Source organism: Sciurus vulgaris (assembly GCF_902686455.1).
Source record: "Sciurus vulgaris genome assembly, chromosome: 17".
In the NCBI taxonomy this organism is placed as follows: domain Eukaryota; kingdom Metazoa; phylum Chordata; class Mammalia; order Rodentia; family Sciuridae; genus Sciurus; species Sciurus vulgaris.
The window spans coordinates 11,525,067-11,548,593 of NC_136478.1; the positions used below are offsets into that span (position 1 = coordinate 11,525,067).

Genomic DNA, 23,527 nt, shown 5'->3' on the forward strand with positions numbered 1-23,527 from the left:
AACCACTGAGCCACATTCCCCGTTCTCTCTCTTTTTTTTTTCCCTTACTGGGGATTGAACCCAGGCCTTATGTATACTAGGCAAGCACTGTATCAACTGAGCTAATTCCCAGCCTCCTCATTTTAAAAATTTTGAGATAGCTCACTAAGTTGCGTAGGGCCTCCCTAGGTTGCCTGAGGCTGGCTTTGAACTTGTGATCCTCCTGCCTCAGCTTCTCCAATCACTGGAATTATAGGTGACCAGATGACTGTGTATACTTTTTACTGTCATATTTCCATTTCACTAATTAGCACCCTTTTCTTTCGGTTGCAGGAACCCTGAAGCATATCTTCAAAGATAGGTCTGCCAGGGATCTGGGGAAAGTCTCTTCTTCTCAATTTCTGAAGGAAAGTTTTGTTGGTACAGTATTCTTGGTTGATGGTTTGCTTCTTTCAGCACTTTGAATATATTTTCACCTTATTCTCTTCCAGTTGCAATATTTCTGCTCAGAAAGCTGTTGCTAGCCTTTTTTTTTTTTTTTTCCACCCTGGATTTTACTTGGGAGAGAGTTACAGTAGTGTTGTTGAGCTGGCTCGTGTACATGCAGTCAGCTGGGGCTCAGGGTGGCTCTCTGCAAAGCTGAGGTGCAAGTTAAGGAAGCCAGGCAGGTCAGGGGTCCTTTCCACCTTCTTAAGCCTCTGAGTTCTCCTCAATGTTAGTCTCCCTGGCATGATTAGGGACATTATCAGAGAAACATCTAATGGGGGCACATCTGGCACATTCTCTTTGCTTTAGACACACCTATCCACCCAACCCAAAATTCAACTCTTGACCCAATACGAGACCTTTAAAACCAGGATTTCTTGTGGGGAAAGCTGACTTGGAAACGTGGGGAGGGAGAGAAGGAGCAGTAAGAGGGACCCTGGTGGGGGGGCCTACAGTAAAGGACCCTGGAGCTAGGCACCTCAGGTCAGGAAGAAACCTGCACTGCAGGTCCTGCCCTTCTCCAGGAAGCAGAAGCAGGGACAGAAGCAACAGCAACCCCTTGTCACCGTGCCCACCTTCTGGCAGTCTCTAGATAATGATCTAAGGAAATAAGCTTACATTTATAATTAGAGAATAATTTGGAGAATTTACACTATTTACAAGGGCCACCCTACAAGGAGCAGGGAAGGTGAGAGACTCCCGGGCACAGAATGGAAACGGTTTGGCGAAGTCCTAACTCCTTTTTACCACTGCTTCCATCATTCCCACCCTTCAGCTCCTGGCAGGGAGAGCAGAGGAATCAGATTCTCTCAGGGAGCATAAGGTGGCACAAAGACCAGTTACCCTACTGCTGGCACAGGAGCCAGCCTGCCACTGGGGTCTCAGACCAGGGATAGAAACCTGGCTCCTCTGGGATAATCTGGAAGCTGGGGCAGGCCTGATGCATGGGTGGGCCTGCTTGGTCCCACATTTGTGGGGCATGGCCTAACCAGACACTAGGGAAGGTCTGGAGCCCAGGACCACTGAGGTTGGCCTGTTGGTTAGGCAGGTCTGGACGGAATCTGCTGCAGAGGCTGGATCTTGGGTCTATAAGACTCATCCTGGTGCCAGGAAGGCCTGGAAGCTCAGTCCATAGATACCGACTTTGAGTCTGGGGCTGTGGGGGCCTGCCCGATGCTGGGTTTTCCTGGGGTGCTTTGGTGTTGGGGTCCAAGGTAAAATCTGGTACTCAGTTCCCTTCCCTAGTGCACTTCTCACCACACTGATGCTCGGACCTGAGAAGGGGGATGATGTAAAACGGCCATTCTTGCCCCCTTCAGTGTGTCTTATTTCTGTGCTATACCAACGTCCTGTCATCACTGACCTGGTTTCCTTGACTCTTGTGAAAGCATTCTCCTGTGAGGATAGTTGTTCAAACCACGGGGGCGCGGGGTGAGCGCTGTCACTGCCTGTGGTTGATTCCAAGTTTGATGCTTCTCCCAACCAGTTTAAATCCCACTGTTCATTACTCTTAGATACTTCACACCGACCAACTCTAAGTCCAATTCTACTGAATGTGGCTGGAGAAAAGCTCAACTCTGACAGACATGATACTAAAGATATCACACTCACCTCCACCTCCAGTGGAGCTGCAGCCATACTGTATTTCCTTAGTTTGTTAACTCTCCCCTGATCCTCAAACCTCTCATGCCATCTCCTCCATCTTCACCCTCAGCTTGTAACCTTGTCTTCTAACAGAACAAATAAAAGCAATCAGACAAAAACATTCACAAGTTTTCAAATCATCTCTGCCCATACACTGCCTTCTTCCTGCTTGATGCTCAAAGTTCAACCTCTTTGCAAGCACACGGGTTCTCATCCCTTCTTGCCAACTCAGACTGTGCTCCAGTGTTCTCCTCTTTCCCCGATGCAGCAGTGATTTTATTCTCTACTGGTCATTCCTGTGAACTGATAAACATATTCCACAATTTTTTTTTTTTTTTTTGGTACCAGTGATTGAACTTGGGGGCACTTGACCACTGAGCCACATCCCTAGCCCTATTTGTATTTTATTTAGAGTCAAGGTCTCACTGAGTTGCTTAGTACCTCGCTTTTGCTGAGGCTGGCTTTGAACTCTCAGTCTTCCTGCCTCAGCCTCCCAAGCCTCTGGGATTACAGGCATGTGCCACTGCACCCAGCTAATTTCTAACATCTTAAATGAAACCTCTTGAACCACACTCTTCAGCTACTCATCTGTTGCTGTTAGATAATTCTCCATGGGTTTCTTATGGTTTTGCCTGTTATAAGCATAGGCACTAAAGACCTTTGTTCCAGGCTACCTTTCAGGATGTGTGAATAGAGAAGTCTTTTTTTTTTTTTTTTTTTTTTCTCTTTTTGCGGTGCTGGGGATTTGAACCCAGGGTCTTGTGCTTCCGAGGCAAACACTCTACCAACTGAGCTATATCCCCAGCCCGAGAAGTCTTTCAAGACAAAGTTCTCTTCAGGGAGAGCAGGTTTCACATCCAGCATAGTACAAATGATGTCTCTCTCTGGGGCAAGTTGGGTTGGTTTTTTTTGCAATCCCTAGTGTAAGATTCAGGTTGCCAAACTCTTAAGTTCCTCTAACAACCCAATGTATGAAGAGGGATCACATGTCATCCTCTGGAAACTAATATAAGAAAATGATGCCCTGGCTACCATTATTGCTGAGTAATAACTATTTCCAGGTCAGGACACATTTCTTTTTCTTTTTTTTTTCCCCAAACCTTATCTGTGATTTTTTTTTTTTTTTTTATTCTTAGTAAGTACACATTAATTTCATCTGGGAGCAGAAAAAATGTGAACACTTCATAGTAGTCTTAATAAATATTTGGTTTTGAAATTTCATTATCTTTTTTTTGAGTGATTTAAATTTTTTTTTCATACATGTATATAGGGTAATAAAGTTTGTCTCATTCCTTCCCATCCCCACCACCCCACCCCTCCCCTCACTCCCCTCTACATAATCCAAGATTCCTTCATTCTTCCTTACCCACCCGCCACTATGAATCAGCAGCCACTTATCAGAAAACATTCGGCCTTTGGTTTTTTGGGGTTGGCTTATTTCACTTAGTGTGATAATTCTCCAGTTCTATCCATTTACCTGCAAATGCCATAATTTCATTCTTTTAAGATATATTTCATGAAGAATGTGGGCTAGCTCATTTTCCTGCTACCACCAATAAGCTGGTGAGTTCCTGAGGGTATAATGAAAGGAATTCAATATCCAGGCCCATTAATTCATATGCAAACACACATATATATTTCTAGATCTTTATTTTACAAAAAACTGTTATGTTCTCACATTCTCTTTTTCTCTCAACATGAAAGAGTTTGATCCTACATTTTTTCCAAAGGAATACCACATAGTCATGATACATTTTTACCACAATTTATTCAATCATTCTCTTACGATGGTTATTCATTTTTTTTTGGTCCTTACCAAAAATACAATATACATCGATAAACATAAAATCTCCAATACTGGCACTTTATTTTTTTTTTCCTTAGAAATAGATTCTCAGGCGTGAGATTCCTGGGTTCCTGGGTTGAAGTGTACATATGTGTGTGTGTGTGTGTGTGTGTGTGTGTGTGTGTGTGTGTAAAATTAATGTTAAAAGACAGTCACAATGTTTTCCAAGGAGGCTTTCACAATTTACAATTCTAACAGCAGTGTATGAAATTAACTTTTCCCCCTGCTTCCTTGTCATTAGTAGGAAAGACTGCAACTTCAAAATACAAAGACATATTGGGCTATGGATATCATGATATATTTGCCCAGAAGGTCATTCATTTTCATATGTGGTCACAAAACATCAATGATCTTAAAAAATAGAGTTTTGGTTGCCATTTATAATTCTAATGCATGATTTGTGGTTCATAGGGAAAGGCTGAACATGTCAATGTGAAATCAAGGCTAAAATGGCACATCTTCTATTTATGCAAAATGATAACTTTTTAAATGTTAATCAACACACAATATATGGGGAGATCACTGGAAAGTCTAACTTAAAGTGTGAACACTGAAAGGAAAGGTAATAACTTATGCTATGTCAGGTTCCAAAGGGAATGTTTTAGGTTGAGTGTGAAACTCAAAGTAGAAATATCTCTTTTAAACAAAAGAATACTGCAATACTTCATTTCTAAAGTGGATTATGCTCATGGAAATTTTAAAAAGCAATGAAATAGACAATTCTTGAGTTTTCTTAAAATAAATTATTTTTTCCTCTAAAGTCTTTGAAATATGACTAACATTTATGAGCTACATAAACATTACAATTTTTTGCAAGACAATTCATAAAATATTGAGAAACAGGGAAACACACAAAAATACAGGTGGTTTCTGGGTTACACAATATTTCGGTAATAGACATGCATTTGTATGTAAATACCCCACAGAAAAAAAACAAGTACATGATGGATAAGGATATTCTCTTTACATGGTACAATTTCATTCTGTGTGTATACCGAGTAATATAATTCATATGTTTCCTTTTATTCTCTAGATAGCCTCTTAATTATCGCACATTTGCATATTTTTATAAATACTTCTAAAAAATCTTCAAACCCAAAAGTGGGTTAAGACTCCCACAACAGCTGTCTGTTGAGGCGGCGGTTCAATAACAATGGTCACACAACTTATATCAGCAAGCAGTAGGTGAAAACACAGGCTACGTGCTACTTTAAAATCGTTAATATTTCATCTGGAATGCATACTAGGTTGGAAAGATACTAATGCACATGATATTTAGTTTGGAAAATCCTGTGTCCTAATTATCACAGAGGACAAGAATTCCAAACTCCCGGTGACCCTTAAATTCACATGTATAGATTAAAAATGTGTTATGTGGCATACTCACATATATATTCCTAGGGTATTGTCTCTATATGCTTTATTCTGCTACCCAGAATATTCAATTCATTAATTTTTAAAACTTCATTGTGGTACAGCTGGGTGTGTCTATGTACAATTTGATATATTCTGGTATATAGTCTTTAACTGGGTATTATACCCAACTCCCAGTATGACATTGTTCTTTAAGGGCTCCTGTATTTTACACAATTTGAGTTGAGAAATTTTATCTCAACAGGACTTCCCGTGTTCCTTGCATACCTTCGTGAGGTTTCCACCCCACCGGAAGGATCGGGTACAAGGCCTTCCACAGTACAACCTGGCTGCAGTCTCAGGGTCTATCCCCTGTGTGAACTCTCTGATGGACACTCAGCCGGGACTTCCTGCTGAAGGCCTTTCCACATTCGGCGCACTCATACGGCTTCTCTCCTGTGTGGATTCTCAGATGTAACCTCAGAGTTGACCTCTGGCTGAAGGTCTTGCCACATTCAGTACATTCGTAGGGCTTCTCTCCTGTGTGCGTTCTCATGTGTATGATGAGTTGTGAGTTCTGGATAAAAGATTTGCCGCATTCACTGCACTCATAGCGTTTCTCCCCTGTGTGAATTTTCTGATGTATGATGAGGTTCGATTTCTTAAAGAAGGTTTTTGCACATTCATTGCACTCATAGGGTCGCTCTCCTGTGTGAATTCTCTGGTGTGTAGTGAGTTCAAACTTCTGAGCAAACGTCTTTCCACATTCGCCACATTCATAGGGCTTCTTCTCCATATGTGCTCTCTGGTGCACAATGAGGTTGGACTGGTGGGTGAAAGCTTTTCCACACTCCGGACATTCAAAGGGCTTCTCCCCAGTATGAATTCTCTGATGTTTGATGAGGTTTGCCTTATGGGAGAAGGTTTTCTTACATACATTACATTCATAGGGTTTCTCTCCAGTGTGTATTCTCTTGTGACTAATGAGCAGTGACTTAAAGGAGAAAGCCTTATCACAGTAATTACAAAGAAAAGGCTGAACCAAGTTCTTAATTTTCTGATGTTTAAAAATGACTTCTTTATGGCTGAGGGTTTTCCCACTTTTATTATATTCAGAGTAATCTACTCCAGGATGGGTTTTCTCTTGCTTCAGATACAGGAGTGGTTTTCCAAAGCCATTGCATTCATCGGCTTGCTTTCTTGCATAGCTTCTATTACTATTAAGTAAATCTGAATTATATTTCAAAGTTTTTTCATATAAGTCATATTTATAGGGCACTTGTCTTAAAGAAACAAAGTCTGTATTCAAATTAAATGTTTTTCCAAAGAGATTACCTCTTTCTTCAACTGGGGTTTGGTTTTTGAGGATTATAAACTGCTTCGCCTGCTCATCTGGGTTTCTGTGATCCCTCTCCATTTGGTCATCAGCCTTCCACACCTCTAGGGTAGAACAGAATGAAATGCACTTTATCAATCCTTTCTATAATGTTGTAGAAGGGGTCTCCACAAATATCTTATGGGGCTGACTCTTTAATTTGGGATCCTGTTTCCTAGTACTAAAAAAAAAAATCCCAGTGCAAACTTTTCCTCTCTTAAATCTTGAAGAGATACATAAAGCTTGTGCACACAAAAAAGTGTAAATTGACAATGCACACAAGTAGCATTACAAATGACAAAAAGACCTTAAAGTAAACAGAGGAACTGAAATAAAAACAAAGTCAGCAATCAGGGCACAAATAATATGGGAAAGCTGGCAATTCCAGAAATAAAGGAGATTCCCAGTGTCCTCAAGAACACTGAATGGTTAATGGAGACCAAGAAAACAAGTAGATGAAGATGTTCAGTGGTATTACCTAGGCAGATGAGAGGTTAGTAACTGACACTTTCAATTACTATAGTAAATCAGTCTGGTCTGCATGCTTCTTGGCTTTCCTCCTCCTTCTACTCTGCTCATAAAAACCAAAATAACCTCTTGAAGTCAGCATTTCTCATAGTTTGCAGAAACAATCCTATTACAGAACTCTAAGTCTTTTTGCAAATGGATGGCAAGATCCAGGAACTCATTCTGTTGAAAAATACAAAATAAATCCAAATCCTTACAACAGACACACTCACTGCAATTGCTAGGTTTACTGCTGTATTTCTACTGAACTTGTTGGAGAATGAATGTTTTTACCACCATAGTATTTTTCTCCTGTAAATATAGCTCTGCTTTCATTTGAACAGATATAAAGGATCAAATTACTCAGTCTTGACTTAGGCCCTTAATAATCTTTACTTTTATCTTATGTATTACTGGTTATTCCTGACTCACCTGTGATTCTGCTGCCATTTTATCCAGGACAACGATGTCACTCTTATACTAAAAAATTTATCTTCTTTGAAGCTATGACACCAATTCCCATGAGCTACATATAAAAGTCATCATTCTGTCTGGCAAACTGAGAATACTAATGCAAGAGCAATAATTACAACACCAAGATAAAAACAGGAATGGGGTTTGGATATTTGGGGGTATAACTCAAGATATCAAAGGTATGGATCATTTATCTTCAGCATCTCTAAAAGTTTTAGGATTTGAAAAATAAATCCTTGACAGGCACTGTGGTACATGCCTATAATCCCAGTGGCTTGGGAGACTGAGGTAGGAGGATCAAAGCCAGCCTCAGCAACTTAGTGAGGCCCTAAGCAACTCAGTGAGACCTTGTCTCAAATATAAAAAAAAAAAAAAGGGCTGAGGATGTGGTTAAGTGCCTCTGGGTTCAATCTCCAGTGTCAAAAAAATAAAAAATAAAATGAAAAATAAATCCTTGAAAAATTTCAAAACTACCAACCCATTCAAAATCCCTAACATATTACTTCTATTGGTTTCTCATTTCCCTTCTTTTAATCTGCCCTAGTAAGTTCTAAACTGGCAATTCTAACTATGCTACCCACAACTCTTACTGCTCCAACTTGAAAAATCACATCCAGTTGATAATATGAGTTTACAATAGAACATACCTGCTGGGGACGTGGCTCAGTGGTACAGCACTTGCCTAGCATGTGTGAGGTCCCAGGTTCAATCCCCAGCACCACAAAACCACAAAAACTATCATGATGGTAATAATAATCAAACATAACTCCTAACTCCTCAGACTACAGGAACCTTGAAAATACAGATGGCAGAACTTCAGAGGCTATACTTTCAGCCTCAACATTTGAAGTTGGAGGCTGTGAGAAACAAAGTTTGATGGTCCTTTTTAGAATATAGTATTTAGCCATAACTGAAATGTAAAAATTCAATAATAGCCAATTTTAACTAGAGAACTTCCCTTTGCCTGCCCCAATTTTAAAAGTAGCCCATCACATAGACTGTAACCTTGAGCTCCTCCTGTCAGGGCAAGAGGAAGCACCTCGTTAGGGATAAATGCCGGCAGACTGCCTGCCCAAGTGCACTTGCTAGCCAGGTTCGGTGGCTTGCCCTTTTGGCAGAGGGAAGTTTGCCTTCCGCACTCCGACATGTGCTTTACTTGAGCGCATGTTTGATTTCTTGGGGCCCCTTGGTGTTTCTAATAATTGTGGCATCTGGCATGGGCTCCATACGTTACCTAGGGGAGATGTGTCCTGCTGCCCTGTTGCAGAGTTGGAGTGGGGAAGGGAACTGTGACCCTGAGGCTGACAATGGACCCAATGTGGAAAGTGGACTGGCTGCGCTGGGGAAAGGGCCCAAGCCAACCTTGCCATGACATGTAACCCCTGTGTGGACCAAGGTGGGAAAATCTATTCCTGAGCTTAAGACAGAAGTACTGTCTTGGTGGTTGGGTCAACCCAGAGGTTGCAAGTATGATTGAAACTCTATTTGGAAACACAAGACCATAACCAAGAAAGCAGGATTGGGTGGGTGGTGAGGTCCAGGGGTATACAAGAAACCTCCAGTAAAGGGGGTTGAGTACACAGGAGGAAATTTAATTACAGGAACCCACAAAAAATGGGGAATAAAAATTCAAGACCTAGTGACAGAGAAGGACAATGAAAAGATCCCATATGTATAAACAGTGGTGATGGTGGGAGTAAATTTGCCCCCATGGAAGATGAGTGACCACCTGAACCTCTGATTTTGTGTCCACCATGGTTGGTAGACTATTTCTAATGTTCCCAACTGCACAGGCCCTTTTCCTATCTGGGTCATGCTGTAAAAATTTGTGATAGGCTCTATTTTAATTTCTAAAGTCTTTAATAGTTCTTGTCCCTCCTACCTGTAGGGATTTATTTAATATCTGGCAAAGAGCTACCAAATCTGTTTTCTGTCTGTTTTAGGGATACTTGTGCATACCCATGTATTATATGTCATGTCTGTGTATGTGCTTGTGCACAATGGTATCAAAACTGGCTTACAGATAAATGAATACTCATAAATTTAACAAATGGATCCAAATGCATTTCAGTTCAAGTGACTTAAATAAAAACTATTTAACTTAAATAAAACTTTAACAAAAAGGTCAAACTAAATTGGTAAGAATAAAGATGCCCACACATTTTTTTAGGTGGCCAGCCAATCAGTGTTGACTTCTATAAAATGTTTACAAGTACAATGTCCATTGCTTCTGAGGATTTTTCTTTGGCAGGAGTAATTGAAAGTATTAACTAGACTTGATATCTTGGTCTTCATGGGTAACCTAAGTTAGAAATGGGTACATTAGTTTTAACATAAATGGAATTAATCTTCATAAATGTGTTTGTTAGAGGAGACATCCGATTAATTTGCAAATTTAAAATACTAAAACATCAACTTATAAATTCAAGTACTCTTGGCTTCTTGAATTCCAAAAGGTAACATATACTTGTTTTTATAAATTGGTAAATAAAGAAAAAGTTTAAGATTGTTCATTTCTGGATCTTAACCTAAAAGCAAGGTTACTAAGAGTTAAAATTCTAACAGGTACAATTCTATATGTATACTAAAAGTTTTAGCTGTGTTTTGATTAAAGTACTATTAACAAGTAAATAATTTCATCTTATTAAAAAGGAGTAAGATTTGTTTGAATGAGAGAAGATGAAGGTCTTGTGATGTGAGGGGGAACCTAACAGAAGTTTTTATGGCTTCCAGATAAAGGCACTGATCACAGTCCATGCTGAAAAGATATTAAGAAATGTGTTGGGGGCTGGGATTGTGGCTCAGTGGCAGAGCACTTGCCTAGCATGTGTGAGGCAGTGGGTTCGATCCTTAGCACCACATAAATAAATAAAATAAAGGTACTGTGTCCATCTACAACAACAACAAAAAAAAAATTTAAAAAAAAAACACATTAATCGGGGTCTATTATTACCCTGAGTGCCTGACAATTAACTATCCTGTCTTATTCAGGGAGTGAAAGCTGCCAGTCACAAAGGACATGACAATGTGTTCCAGCACTGGTAGATTATAACCTGGGGACAAAATGATTTCCCTTTTAAAGATCTGGCAGGATGCCCTATTTGGCCAGGGAACATTTCTGGGTATAGCCCTGCCTGTTGCCCACAGAGTTAAAATATAAGGACCTCCCGGAGTCCCCATGTATGCAGGCACCCGTGTTTCTGCAGAGAGATCCCTAAAGTCCCTGTATGTTCGTTGGATACAAGTACCCTGGATATTAAAAAAAAAAAAAATCGACAGTGGGTTGAGAGTGGGAAACTTGCTCAAAGTTGATGCTATTGTGACAATGATAAAGGAGACAGGTCAAGCTCAACAATATCCTGTGCTCCAACCCCTTGAATGCAACCTGGGGGGAAGATTTAAGATGGTTTTTTTAGTGATTGTTTTGATTGTTTTGTTTTTTTAATATGCCAGATTGTCCATCCCTCTCCTGGGATAAAATCTGTAGTGTAAATTAAATGTCTAGATAATATTCTCACCTAAAAAGCAACAAATTCATTTGCAAGTGCTTCCCAGGAAAAGGAATCGGTCTGCTCTGCTGGAGTTCATCTAAAAGTGAGTAAAAGTCATTTGGGCCAAAGGGACCTTGAGAAAGGTAATCAATATTATCTTAACCAAGATTTTGTTTAAAGAGGAATAAGTGTCCTGGGGGTGGGGAAACACAAACACACACACACACACCCTCTCCTTAACACACACACACATTTTTGTAGGTGGTCAGCCAATCGGTGTTGATTTCTATAAAATGTTTATAGAGAGGCATTAATAGGTGTCCACTGTCTTCTGGACAAATTTTTAAAACATGAATTGAGTCAGCTTTATCAAACACTCTAAACATATGTGACTAGAGATAATGTATACATCTAAAAGCTTAGAGGAGCACGTCCAAGCTAGTGTTCTCCAAACTAAAGTGGTCTGTAGTGGTAAGCTCTTTCAGATTTATACAGAAATAAAAAATTTAATTGGAGACTTATTTTATGTTCTATAACTGGATAAAGGTAACCTGTTTATCAATAAGATACGTGTGTGTGTGTATGTATATGTATGTATATATGTAATAGAATTTTAAAATGTTGATAACATTTTGTTACTTTTTACCCTGGAATAGGAATTCATGTATTTTTGGAAGGTAACAAGGAGAGCCCAACTTGTTTATTCTAAAACGGCCTAGTCTTATAGGGTTTTAACAGACATACCAGAAAATTAGGAGTTAAAAGTGTAACCTTTTAACTATAAAATTAAGATAGCACATGAGGAGGAGCTGAGAAGTTGAAGAAACAGTTTGGTCTTCTGAAACAATGGTGTCAGCAGAAATACTAAGAAGTTACAAGTGGGATGAGATAAGGTCACTAAAGTCAAACCCACTGAGACAGGATGATAGTTTGCCCTGATCTAAAAAGATTACTAGGGACTTTCCCAGATAAAGAGCAAATTCCAAGTGGCAAGGGACAAACACATGCATATAACAGTTGTAAAGTAACCTGACATTCATCCCATCAAGAGGCATTAAGAGCACAGGAAAAACTAAAACCCTACCACTACCTATGATAACACCAAAAGACTGGGCCCCTGCCTTCCCTGAAGATGCCATAAAAGCTGTAACCTTTGTCTTATGTTTGAGCCAGCCCAACATGTTGTCAGGGCTGTGTCGCCCTTCTTGCTTGAGCAGAAGTTCCAATAAAAATGAAACAGACAGTATTACCCTATGCATATGTACGATTACACAAATGGTGTGAATCTACATTGTGCACAACCATAGAAATGAAAAGTTGTACCACATTTGTGTACAATGAATCAAAATGCAGTCTGTAAAAATAAAAATTTAAATTAAAAAAAAAGAAGTTCCAATAAAGCCTTGCCTGTGTGTTTACGCTCTTTTGATTCACTTTCATTTCTACAAAGTCAAAAGTTCCATGTCTGATATCAACACCACTTAGTCACTCAGAAACTCAATGCTACTAGGCAAACAGGGAGATACACCTGAAAGCTGTCCTTACCCACTGAAAGTAGGTTGCTATAATTCTCCAGCATCACATCCATGTATAGAATCCTCTGAGAGGGGTCCAGCTGCTCCCACTCCTCCTGGGTGAAGTCCACAGTCACATCCGTGAATGAAACTGATCCCTGAAATGGCATATAATTCTGAAATGATCAGCTTTGGTGATGATGTAGAAAGTATACACAAAAACATTCTTACCATGTTGTAAGTTATCCACCATGAAAATTTATAAATTAACACCTATGGTACATCTTGTTCACTATATTTTGTCTCCAAAAATATATGGTTAAGATATTCAGATTCAGGGCTGGGGAGATAGCTCAGCCGGTAGAGTGATTACCTTGCAAGCACAAGGCCCTGAGTTTGATCCCCAGTACCGCAAAAAAAAAAAAAAAAAAAAAAGATATTCCGATTCCCTGTATCTTTGGCAATATCTCATTTGACAGGCATCTAGCAACAAAAGCTGATTCTGTCCTTAAGATATATTCAGGGAGTCACAATGTGCATGCCTGGAATCCCAATGGCTTGGGAGGCTGAGGCAGGAGGATTGCGAGTTCAAAGCCAGCCTCACCAATTTAGAGAGGCCCTAAGCAACTCAGTGAGATCCTGACTCTAAATAAAATATAAAAAAGGGGCAGAGGATATAGCTCAGTGGTTGAGTGCCCCTAGGTTCAATCCTTTGTACCAAAAAACACAAAACAAAAAAACATACACACACACACACAAATTGTCAGTTGTAAGTAAGGATCTCCTAATCCCCTTCAAGTCATAAAAATGATAGTAAAAGAAATTTCTTTTTTGTACTGGGGATTGAACACTGGGGCACTTTACCACTGAGTTTCACCCTTGGCCCTCTTTTTTTTTTTCTCTTGAGATAGGGTCTCACAAAGATGTCCATGCTGACCTTGAACTTGTGATCCTCTTGCTTCCAGCCTCCCAAGCTGCTGGGATTACAGGCATGCACCACCACATCTGACTATGTAGCTAGATTTAACAGTTGGTTAGACAGACAGTTGAACAGATGATTAGTGAAATGGAAAATGTCAGTAAAAAATATCCACACTGAAATAAATACAAAAGGAACAAAGGATAAAGAATACACCAAAAAGCCTAAAAGACAGCAGGGTACAGTGGTGCACACCTGTAATCCCAGAAGCTCAGGAGGCTGAGGCAGGAGAATTGTGAGTTCAAAGCCAGTCCCAGGAATGGCAAGGCACTAAGCAACTCAGTGAGACCCTGTCTCTAAATAAAAACAAAACAGGACTTCGGATGTGGCTCAGTGGTCAAGTGTCATTGAATTCAATCCCTGTACCACCACCCCCACCAAAAAAAAAAAAAAAGCCTAAAAAGACACATAAGTTAAAAGGTCTAGGGCTGGGGATATAGCTCAGTTGATAGAGTGCTTGCCTCACAAGCACAAGACCCTGGGTTCAAATCCCCAGCACCACAAAAAAATGGTCTAACATAGTTGCACTTGGAATTCTATTTTTTTTTTTTTTTTTTTGCAGTGCTGAGGATTGAATCCTTGGCCCTGTGCTTGCAAGGCAAGCACTCTACCAACCAAACTATATCCCCAGGCCTAGAGTTCTATTTTAAGAGGGAAAACCCACTACAAATATTTGAAGAGACAATGTCTGAGAATTTTCCAAATATGCTCACAGTAGTTCACGGTTTCAAGAAATACCACTAACCCCAAGTAAAGTACAAGAAACCCCACGCTTGGGCACATCATAATAAAATTGGCAAAAACCCTAGAAGAAAAAAGATTTATACCTTCAAAGGCACGATAAAACTGATGGATTATTTTTCAAAAGAAATAATGGAAGCCAAATGATGGAATATCTTCAAAGTGCTGAAAATATTTTCAATGAACAGGCAAACATTTTCTAGAAAGGATCTAGTAAATATTTTAGATTTTGCAGGCTACATGTAGATCTGCTTAAACAAATCAATTCCACCATCCTACCATAAAAGCAGAGACAAGGTATAAGCAAATGGTGTAGGTATGTTTCAATAAACTTGATTTATGGACACAATCTGAATTCCTTATGTTTCAAAGCACAAAATGCTAATCATTTAATTTTATTCCCAACCATTTGGAAATGCGAAAGCCAGTCTTAGCTTGTGGGTCATACTAAAACAAGGCAGCAGGCCATTTAGGGAATGGGTTCATAGTCCATGATCTAAAATGATGACTGTAACATAATATGTTAGGTATTACTACTATTAGAAGATATACTCCAGGCAGGCATGGTGGCACATGCCTGTAAATCCCAGTGGCTTGGGAGGCTGAGGCAGGAGGATGGTGAGTTCAAAGTCAGCCTCAGCAACTCAGCAAGATCATGTCTCTAAATAAAATACAAAAAAGGGTTGGGAATGTGGTTCAGTGGTTGAGTGCCCCTGAGTTCAATCCCCAGTGCAAAAAAAGAAATACTCCAGAAGAAGACAACTAAACATACTATGGATCAATTAGATGCAAAAACCATAGCAAATCTGCAACATATATTAAAATAAGCAAACATGGAGTGGGAGAAAGTGTTAAATAATAAGCTGTAAGTTTTGGATGACAACAACTTGGGAGTTGTGGCAAAAAAGAAAATATATTTGGGAGGAAAACAAATACTGATTAAACTTTGTTTAAAATATATATTTAACTAAGTACTCTATCACCTTTTTATTAACCTGAGGGCAGATTGTGTGGGGGAGCCTGGCCCAAATTCTTATCTGTACTTCATTTGCTTTGTCTTGAACATGTGTCCATGATTAACTGTCTCTCCCCTTGCAACAGGCTGACTTAGATCAGATGAGAACACACTTCATTTCACAGAAGGGTTCTGCTTTAATCTACTCCTGAGAGTTGGCCATTGAGCAGAGCGCCAAGAAACAGAAAACAGAGCATCCCACTCCAATTATATTCCTGTCAGACATTCAACACCTGATCTACGATTTGACCTTGCCAGATGGACCAACTGTATTGAACTCTGTGTTTCCTTATGTTTCTTGTGAGCTTGTAATGATTCCCCAAAATGAAACTTTTGTAAACTCTCAGGAAAAAAAGAAAACTAGACTATGACTTGAGAATGCTGAAGTTAGACTATGGGGCGATTTTGTCCAGTAGTAGCAAAATGTCTAGACATGGCTAGATTTGTAGTACTAGGTTTACTTGGTAAGCACTGGTAAGCACTGCCCCATTGCTCCCAATAGGGCTGTATCATTTTATGCCACCACCAGGAATACACAAGCTAATGCAGTGTGTGTGTGTGTTTATTTTTATTTTTATTTTTTTGGTGCTGAGATTGAATCCATGAGTGCCTAACCACTGAGCCCCATCTCCAGTCCTTTTTATTTTATGAGACAGGGTCTTGCTATGACAGGGTCTCTCCTAAGTTGCTGAGGCTGGCCTTGAATTTGCAATCCTCCTGCTTAAGCCTTCTGAGTCCCTGGGATTACAGGTACATGCTATCATGCACAGCTAAGCTAATGCAATTTGAAAAAAAATTTTTTTTAAAAACCCTATGTCTTTTTTTTTTTTTGCAGTACTGGGGATTGAACCCAGGGCCTTATGCTTGTGAGGCAAGCACTCTACCAACTGAGCTATATTCCCAGCCCAAAAACCCTAAGTCTTGAGGAAGGGCACACAGGTGCATGAAAGGACATCTTTTAGATCTTACACATCTGAAAGAAAAACACAAAACACAAAAACGTCCACTAATCAAAAGGTTAGGCAAACCAAGGCAATATTAATTCCAGTTATAAGTTTTCAAAATTCAATTTTACATTGATTAGAGGTACACACATAGTGGCAAAACCTTTAAGAAAAGCAAAGGAAGGGCTGGGGCTATACCTCAGTGGTAGAGCACCTGCCTAGCATGTGTGAGGCACTGGGTTCAGTTCTAAGCATCACATAAAAATAAATAAATAAAACAAAAGCTTTGTGTCCATTTATAACTAAAAAAAATATAAAAAAGAAAAGGAATGATTAACAAAAATGTTGAGAAAATGACTACTAGGAGCATCTAATTGAAATGCATCATAAAGAACAGATAACCTATTTCTTCAAATGGCATTTATTATTATTATTCTTTATGGTATGCATATTTGTTAGACATACTGTTATAACACACATAAAAAAAATGTTATAATGGTTGGGCATGGTGGCCCATGCCTGTAATCCCAGTGACTTGGGAGGCTAATGCAGGAGAATCATTAAGTTCCAAGTCAGCCTCAGTTAGCTAGTAAAGGTCTCAGGAACTCAGGGAGACCCTGTCTCAAAATAAAAAATGAAACGGGCTAGGGATATAGCTCAGTGGTAAAGTACCCCCGGGTTCAATCACTAGTACTTAAAAAAAAAAAAAGTTATAATGTCTTGCATACTGCTCTGAACATATTTTACATTACGATTTAAAAAATTAGGGAGAAAAAAGGAATGAAGAAGTCTTCTATGCTCTGATACAGAAAGACTTCAAAAGTTTTTGTTTTTTGTTTTTTTTTTTTGTACCAGAGATTGAACCCAGGGTACTTAACAATTGAGTCACATCCCCAGTCCTTTTTTATATTTTTATTTACAGACAGTGTTTCCCCAAGCTGCTTAGGGCCTCGCAAAGTTGCTGAGGCTGGCTTTGAACTCATGATCTTCCTGCCTCAGCCTCCCGAGTCACTGTGATTACACTTGTGCACTACCACGCCAGCAAAAGATATGTTATTGAATGATTAAAAAAAAGAATGAAAAGACAAACCAGACCAGGAGAAAATCTTCAAAATCACATCTGATAAAATACCTAAAATATAAAAATAACCTTTTTTTTAAAGCAGTACTGGGGATTGAACTCAGGGTCTTGCACATGCTAGGCAAGTGCTCTACCACTGAGCTACATTCCCAGACCCTAAAAATAACTATTAAAACTAAACAAAACAAACAACCTGATTAAAAAAGGCAACAGATCTGAATACTTCAACAAAGAAGATAAATAGATGGCAAATAAACACATGAAAAGATGCTCAGCATCATATGTCATTAGAGAATTGTAAGTTAAAACAAGATACCACTACACATCTATTAGAATGGCCAAAATCCAGAACACTGACGACATGAAATGCTTGTGAGGTATGGAGTAACCGGAACTCTCATTCATTGCTGATGAGAATGCAAAATGGTAGGGCCGCCTGGAAGACAGTTTGACAGTTTCTTAGAAAACTAATCATATTCTTACTATATGGTCCAGCAATCATGTCCACAGTAATTACCCAAATGAGTCAAAAACTTTTGCTGACATAAAAACCTTCATATAATTGCCAAAACTTGGAAGCAACCAAGATGTCTTTCAATAGGTGAATGAATACATAAATTGGTTCATCCGCACAATGGAATATTATCTGGTGCTAAAAAGAAATGAATTATCAAGCCAGGGGAAAAGTGGAGGAATCTTAAATGCATATTCAGGTAAAGGAAACAAATCTGAAAAGGCTACCTACTGTATGAATTCAACTACACGGCATTCTGGAAATGGCAAAACTAGGGAGATACGACAATAAAGAGATCACTTGAGGCCAGGGCTTAAAGAAAGGGCAAGAGAGATAAATAGAGCACAGGGGACTTAGGAGTAGTGAAACTATTTGGTATGATGTTATATTAGTAGATACATGTCATTTTACATTTGCCAAAGTCCACAGAATGTATAACCCAAAGAGTGAATCCTAATGTAAACTATGGACTTGAATTAAAGTATCAATATAGATTTATCAATTCTAACAATATAACACAGTTACTCAAGGTGTTAATTTGAACAACATTAAAAATAAAACATATAAACCGGGGGCAGTGGTGCATGCCTGTAATCCTAGCAATTTGGGAAGTGAGGTAGGAGGATCTCAAGTCCAAAACCAGTCTCAGTAAATTATCAAGGCCCTAAGCAACTTAGCGAGAGACCCTGCCTTGAATAAAAAATAAAAACAGGCTGGGGATGCGGATCAGTGATTAAGTGCCCCCGGGGTTCAATTCCTGAATACTCAAAAAACACCACCACTACCAACAACAACAAAAAACCCCACTATAAATAGTCTGACTCACATGCTATGCTACCTTATATCTGTACATGTATTTATACTTGTGTAAATATATACACATCAACTCTGGAAAGCTACTCAAGAAAGTAATGGCAATGGTACCTGTGGGACATAGGGGAAAAATTTAAATATACATATTTACTGAGTTCTCTGGCACCATGCTACTCTGGTTGGAAAAACAAAATACATACAATTATATGCTGCACTTGTGCTGAAGAATGCTGTAAGAAGCGATTTTAGACACACTGATAATTTGATTAATTTTGATTGTTTCTGAGGATGCTGTCCAAAACCATCATCTATATGAAAGTTTATAAAATTGATTTAGACCTAATATTTCGGACCAAGGAATTAGTATTCATAACCAATATAGACATGTAACTCAATGTGCGATTTGGCTGCTGGCATTGATCACTTATTCTTACTGTTTTCCTTGAGTCTTACTCATTTATACTTTTCTGTCATTTTCTGGAGTCATGTAAAACTCCACAAATGCAATGAAAAACAAGTAGGGAGTAAACAAACAACTCACCTGGGATTTGTTCATTTTCTGCAGTTTTTGGGTAAAGCTGAGAATTATGAAGGCAGAACTGGAATAGAATAAAAAGGAAGGTATTGTTATCAAAGATCTGGCCTGCCTTAGCCCTCCTAAAATATCTTATTTAGAAATCCCTACACACCATGTGGGAAAATACCACCTCCTAGGGATAGTCTCTTTGCCTCTTCAGATGGAGCAAAATGGATCAAAAGGGCAACACCCACCTTCAATCAAACATTATGAGACTCAAAATAGCAAGAACAAGGCAACCCACCATCAAAAGGCAAAACCATCAACAGAACCCTTAACTTTAACTAAAATTATCAGACAAGGAATTTAAAGCAACTATGATTCACATTCTAAAAGCTTAAATGGAAAAGGTAGATGACATGAATGAACAAATAAAGTATTTCAGCAGAGATGAAAACTGCAAGAAAAAAAATCAAATGAAAACGCTAAGAGAAAAGTCAATTAATGGAGACGAAGGAATCTTTCGACAGGTTCATTAGCAGACTCAACACAGTTAAGGGAAATTTCAGTAATTTTGAACTGAAGTGACGTCACATAATAATGAATATATCAAATCACCAAGAAAATGTAATAATCTTAAATGTATCTGCATCTAAGAGCCAGGCACAGTGGTGCATGTCTGTAATACTGGCAGCTCAGAAGGCTGAAGGAGGAGGATCGCAAGTTCAAAGCCAGCCTCAACAACTTAACAAGGCCCTAAGCAACTTAACAAAACTGTCTCAAAATAAAAAATAAAAAGGGGTGGGGATGTGGCTCAGTGGTAAAGGGCCTTTGGGTTCAATCCCTGGCATTAAAAAAATAATAATAAAAAATCTGACAAAAGGAATTTAAAACACAAGAAGCAAAAATGGATAGAACTGGACTTTAAAAATAGATAAATGCACAATTACAGTTAGACACTTCAATATTTTTCTCTCAGTAACAGACTACATAGAAAGCCTGAGAGGTTACAGAAGAATTGAACCACACTGTCAACCACCCTGGCCCACAATATCTACTTAAATAGTCATAAAATGTTCACCCAGAGATATTATTTTTTTAGCCATAAAATAGACTATAACGAATTTAAAAGAACTGAAATTTATAATATTGTATATTCTTTAACCAAATCAGAATTAAAACTATAAATCGGTAATAGCTAGAAAAAAAAAGTATTTAGAAATTAAACAATATACTTCTAAATTACCAGTGGATGAAAAATGAAGTCACAGGGAAACTTTTAAATATTTGGAATTAAGGGCTGGGAGTTTAGTTCAGTTGTAGAATGCTTCCTAGCATGGATGACAGCAGGGGGTGGGATTAAATGTGGGGGATTAAATGGTATAGAAAACACAATATATAAACATCTGAGAGATGTAGCTAAAGCAGTATTTGGAGGGTCAGTTATAAACTGTTTACATCAGAAGTAAGTTTTCAATAATGGTCTAAGCTTCCACTCCGTCGAATCAGGAAAAAAAAGTACAATGAACTCAAAGCGAGCATAAGGAAGGAAATAATAAAGGTAAGAGCAGAAAATAATAAGTACAATGAAACCAAAAGCTGGTATTTGAAAAGATCAATAGTGATAAACTCTAACCAAACTGAGAGGAAAAAAAAAAAACAAACCACAAATTACCAATATCTAGAATGATCCGGAGACATCAATAAAAATAATTAAATAAATAAAGTACGAGGAGGGGGTCTCAAATACACAAAATAAGTGTAAATACCAACAAATACAAAAAAGAAAAAGAAAAATGGAGAAAAGGTGGGTGCAGGGGTACAAGCCTGTAACTCCAGAGGCTGGGGAGACTGAGGCAGGAGAATGGCAAGTTGAAGGCAGCCTCACCAATTTAGCCAGGCCTTAAACAACTTAGTGAGACCCTGTCTCAAAATAAAAAATAAAAAGAGATAGGGATGTAGCTCAGTGGTAAAGTGCCTCGCCTCGGGGTTCAGTTCCCTCTACCAAAGAATAAAATCCATCTTCAAGAGCAATAAAATACTATATTAATTAAAAAATTAATAAGCTGAAAATCTTTTACATAGATTATAAAGCGTGGCTGAGGTTGACAAAAGTTGGACTGGGAAAGGGTAAAGTCTGTAAGGAGACTATCCTAAAGGTGTCCATTACTCCTAGTCTAATTTAACCCTTAATGGATTCACAATAAAAGTACCAACAATTAAAAATAAAAATACAATTGATTCCAAAAATACCAGAATCATGGGGAAAATGTGTATAATCTCTAAGTGGTGAAGGCTCCTGGGTGCCATAAAAGGAGACAGCAGTAAATTCAAGCCAGATGCAGTGCTCGCCTGAAATTCCAATTCCTCAAGAGGCTGAGAGAAGGATCTCAAGGTCCAAGCCAGCCTGGGCAACTGAGCGAGACCCTGTCTTAAAGTAATAAAAGGGGCTGGGGTTGTAGCTCAGTGATAATGCGACCCTGGGTTCGAGTCCCAGGACCAAAAAGAAAAAGAATTTTAAAAGGAGAAATTCAAAACGCGTGCAAATCAAAAAACTACCAGTGCGCAAAGTTAAAAGACAAATGAAAACACTTCTGCTCTGACATCACATAGAGCGTCGGAGGGCCGTGTGACCTTAGGTAAATCACTTCCCCTTCGCGAGCCTCTGCTGACACCCAGCCCAGCATAACGGAAGTCGCAGGGTGCCCGAGGGAACCCCGCCCGCGGACGCGCGCGCGCGCCGCAGGAGCCGCAGGCGTGGCCAGGTGCGCTGGCCCCGCCCTCGCCGCCCGCGCGCGCCCGCGGGCCTTCCGGACTCGCTCTCGCGCGGCCCGGGCTCCTCGCCGCCCGTCGGAGGCGCGTCTCCTGACAAAGGGAGAAGGCGAGCCCTCGCAGCCGCCTAGTTCCGCGCCGTCCCCGCCCTCACACGTCGGGCCGGGCGGGTGCCGCGGGCCCCGGTCGGAGGCGGTCACCGGGCATCCCCAGACACCTCCCCAAGGGTCACTGTTGCCCGCGAGTCGCCGAAGTTTGGGCTCCCACCCCGCCCGGGCATGAACCCATCCGTCATCTCCTGCCACTGCGCCCTAGGCCGCGCAGAGCTGCCTGGCAGCTCCCCTCATACCTGGCAGGGCACAGCCTCCACTCGTGGCTCCGTGCCACGCCGGATTACGGCGTGTAGCGGCGAAGAAGCGCGGAGAAGGGGACCCTGTCACCCACTCGCGGCTGGAGGTGGGGGAAGGGCGCCTCCGGCGCGCTCGCAGCACTGCTCATGCGCAGATAGAAAGGCCGCTCGCCGTTCCCAGGGTGCTCCGATGGGTGGGGCGCTGGGCTTCGGGACTACATTTCCCATAAGCCTCCGTGCCGCGTCGTTAGGGACTCTCGGGAATGTCTTCGCGTTGTTTAGAGAATCCCTTGGCCTGATCTGTTTACTTCTCCCAGAGCTGAGCTGTGAATTGAAGTCCACTTCCTCCTCTCAAAACACAAAATCCTGACTTTAAAATTACACGGGCCGGCCGGCACGGTGGCTCACGCCTGTGATTCCAACGACTCGGGAGGCTGTGGCAGGAGGACTACCCTCCTGAGGTTTGAGATCCGCTTTGGCAATTTGGCGAGGCCCTAAGCAAGTTAGACCCTGTCTTAAAATAACAGGTCTCAGTGGCAGAGAGCTTCCCCATCGTGTGTGATGCACTGGGATGGATTTTCAACACCACATATGAACAGTAAAATAGAGGTTTATTTACAACTAAAAAAATTTTTTTTTAAAAGCCAATAATTGGGGCTGGAGAGATAGCTCAGTCGGTAGAGTGCTTACCTTGTAAGCATAAGGCCTTGGGTTCCATCCCCAGCACCGCCCTCCCCCCCCCCCCCCCCCAAAAAAAAGCCAATGATTATAAAGAGCTGGGAACTTTAGCAGGTGGTGAGGCTTCCCTGGGTTCAATCCCCAGTATGAAAGAAAACGTGGGCTGGAATTGTATCTCAGTGGTAGAGCGCTTGCCTAGCATATGTGAGGCACTGGGTTGGATTCTCAGCACCGCATATAAATAAAATAAAGATCCATTTACAACTTTTAAAAAATAAAAAAAAAAAAAGAAAACGTGCAACAAAATAATTATCACCCATAATCTCAGAAGATAACATCATACTGTTAAATATAAACCTGATTTTTTCTTTCAAAAAAAGTGGCCCTCACAGGGTATAATGTTTAACAACTAGCTTTTTTCTTTTGCTCTCTCCCCAATCCCTACTTTATTGCAG

General features: G+C 40.0%; 1 protein-coding gene across 5 annotated transcripts in view; it reads right to left on the bottom strand.

Annotated features, from left to right (window-relative positions):
• The window catches only part of ZFP1 (ZFP1 zinc finger protein), a 42,982-nt gene extending 20,406 nt beyond the window's left edge, over positions 1–22,576 (bottom strand). Inside the window, exons 1-5 of one of the 5 annotated variants that reach the window (XM_079118764.1) lie at positions 22,395–22,554; positions 19,298–19,355; positions 12,701–12,827; positions 6,644–6,748; positions 3,625–3,680 (exon numbers count right to left, since the gene is read on the bottom strand). In XM_079118764.1, coding sequence (XP_078974890.1) covers positions 3,640–3,680; positions 6,644–6,748; positions 12,701–12,827; positions 19,298–19,312 — 288 coding nt within the window. In that variant the 5' untranslated portion in view covers positions 19,313–19,355; positions 22,395–22,554 and the 3' untranslated portion in view covers positions 3,625–3,639. Of the gene's footprint in view, positions 1–3,624; positions 3,681–4,091; positions 6,749–12,700; positions 12,828–19,297; positions 19,356–22,394 lie in introns of those variants that run through there. The other 4 variants (XM_079118763.1, XM_079118762.1, XR_013760392.1 and 1 more) reach the window with 4 other exon arrangements.
• Positions 22,577–23,527: the final 951 nt, after the last annotated feature.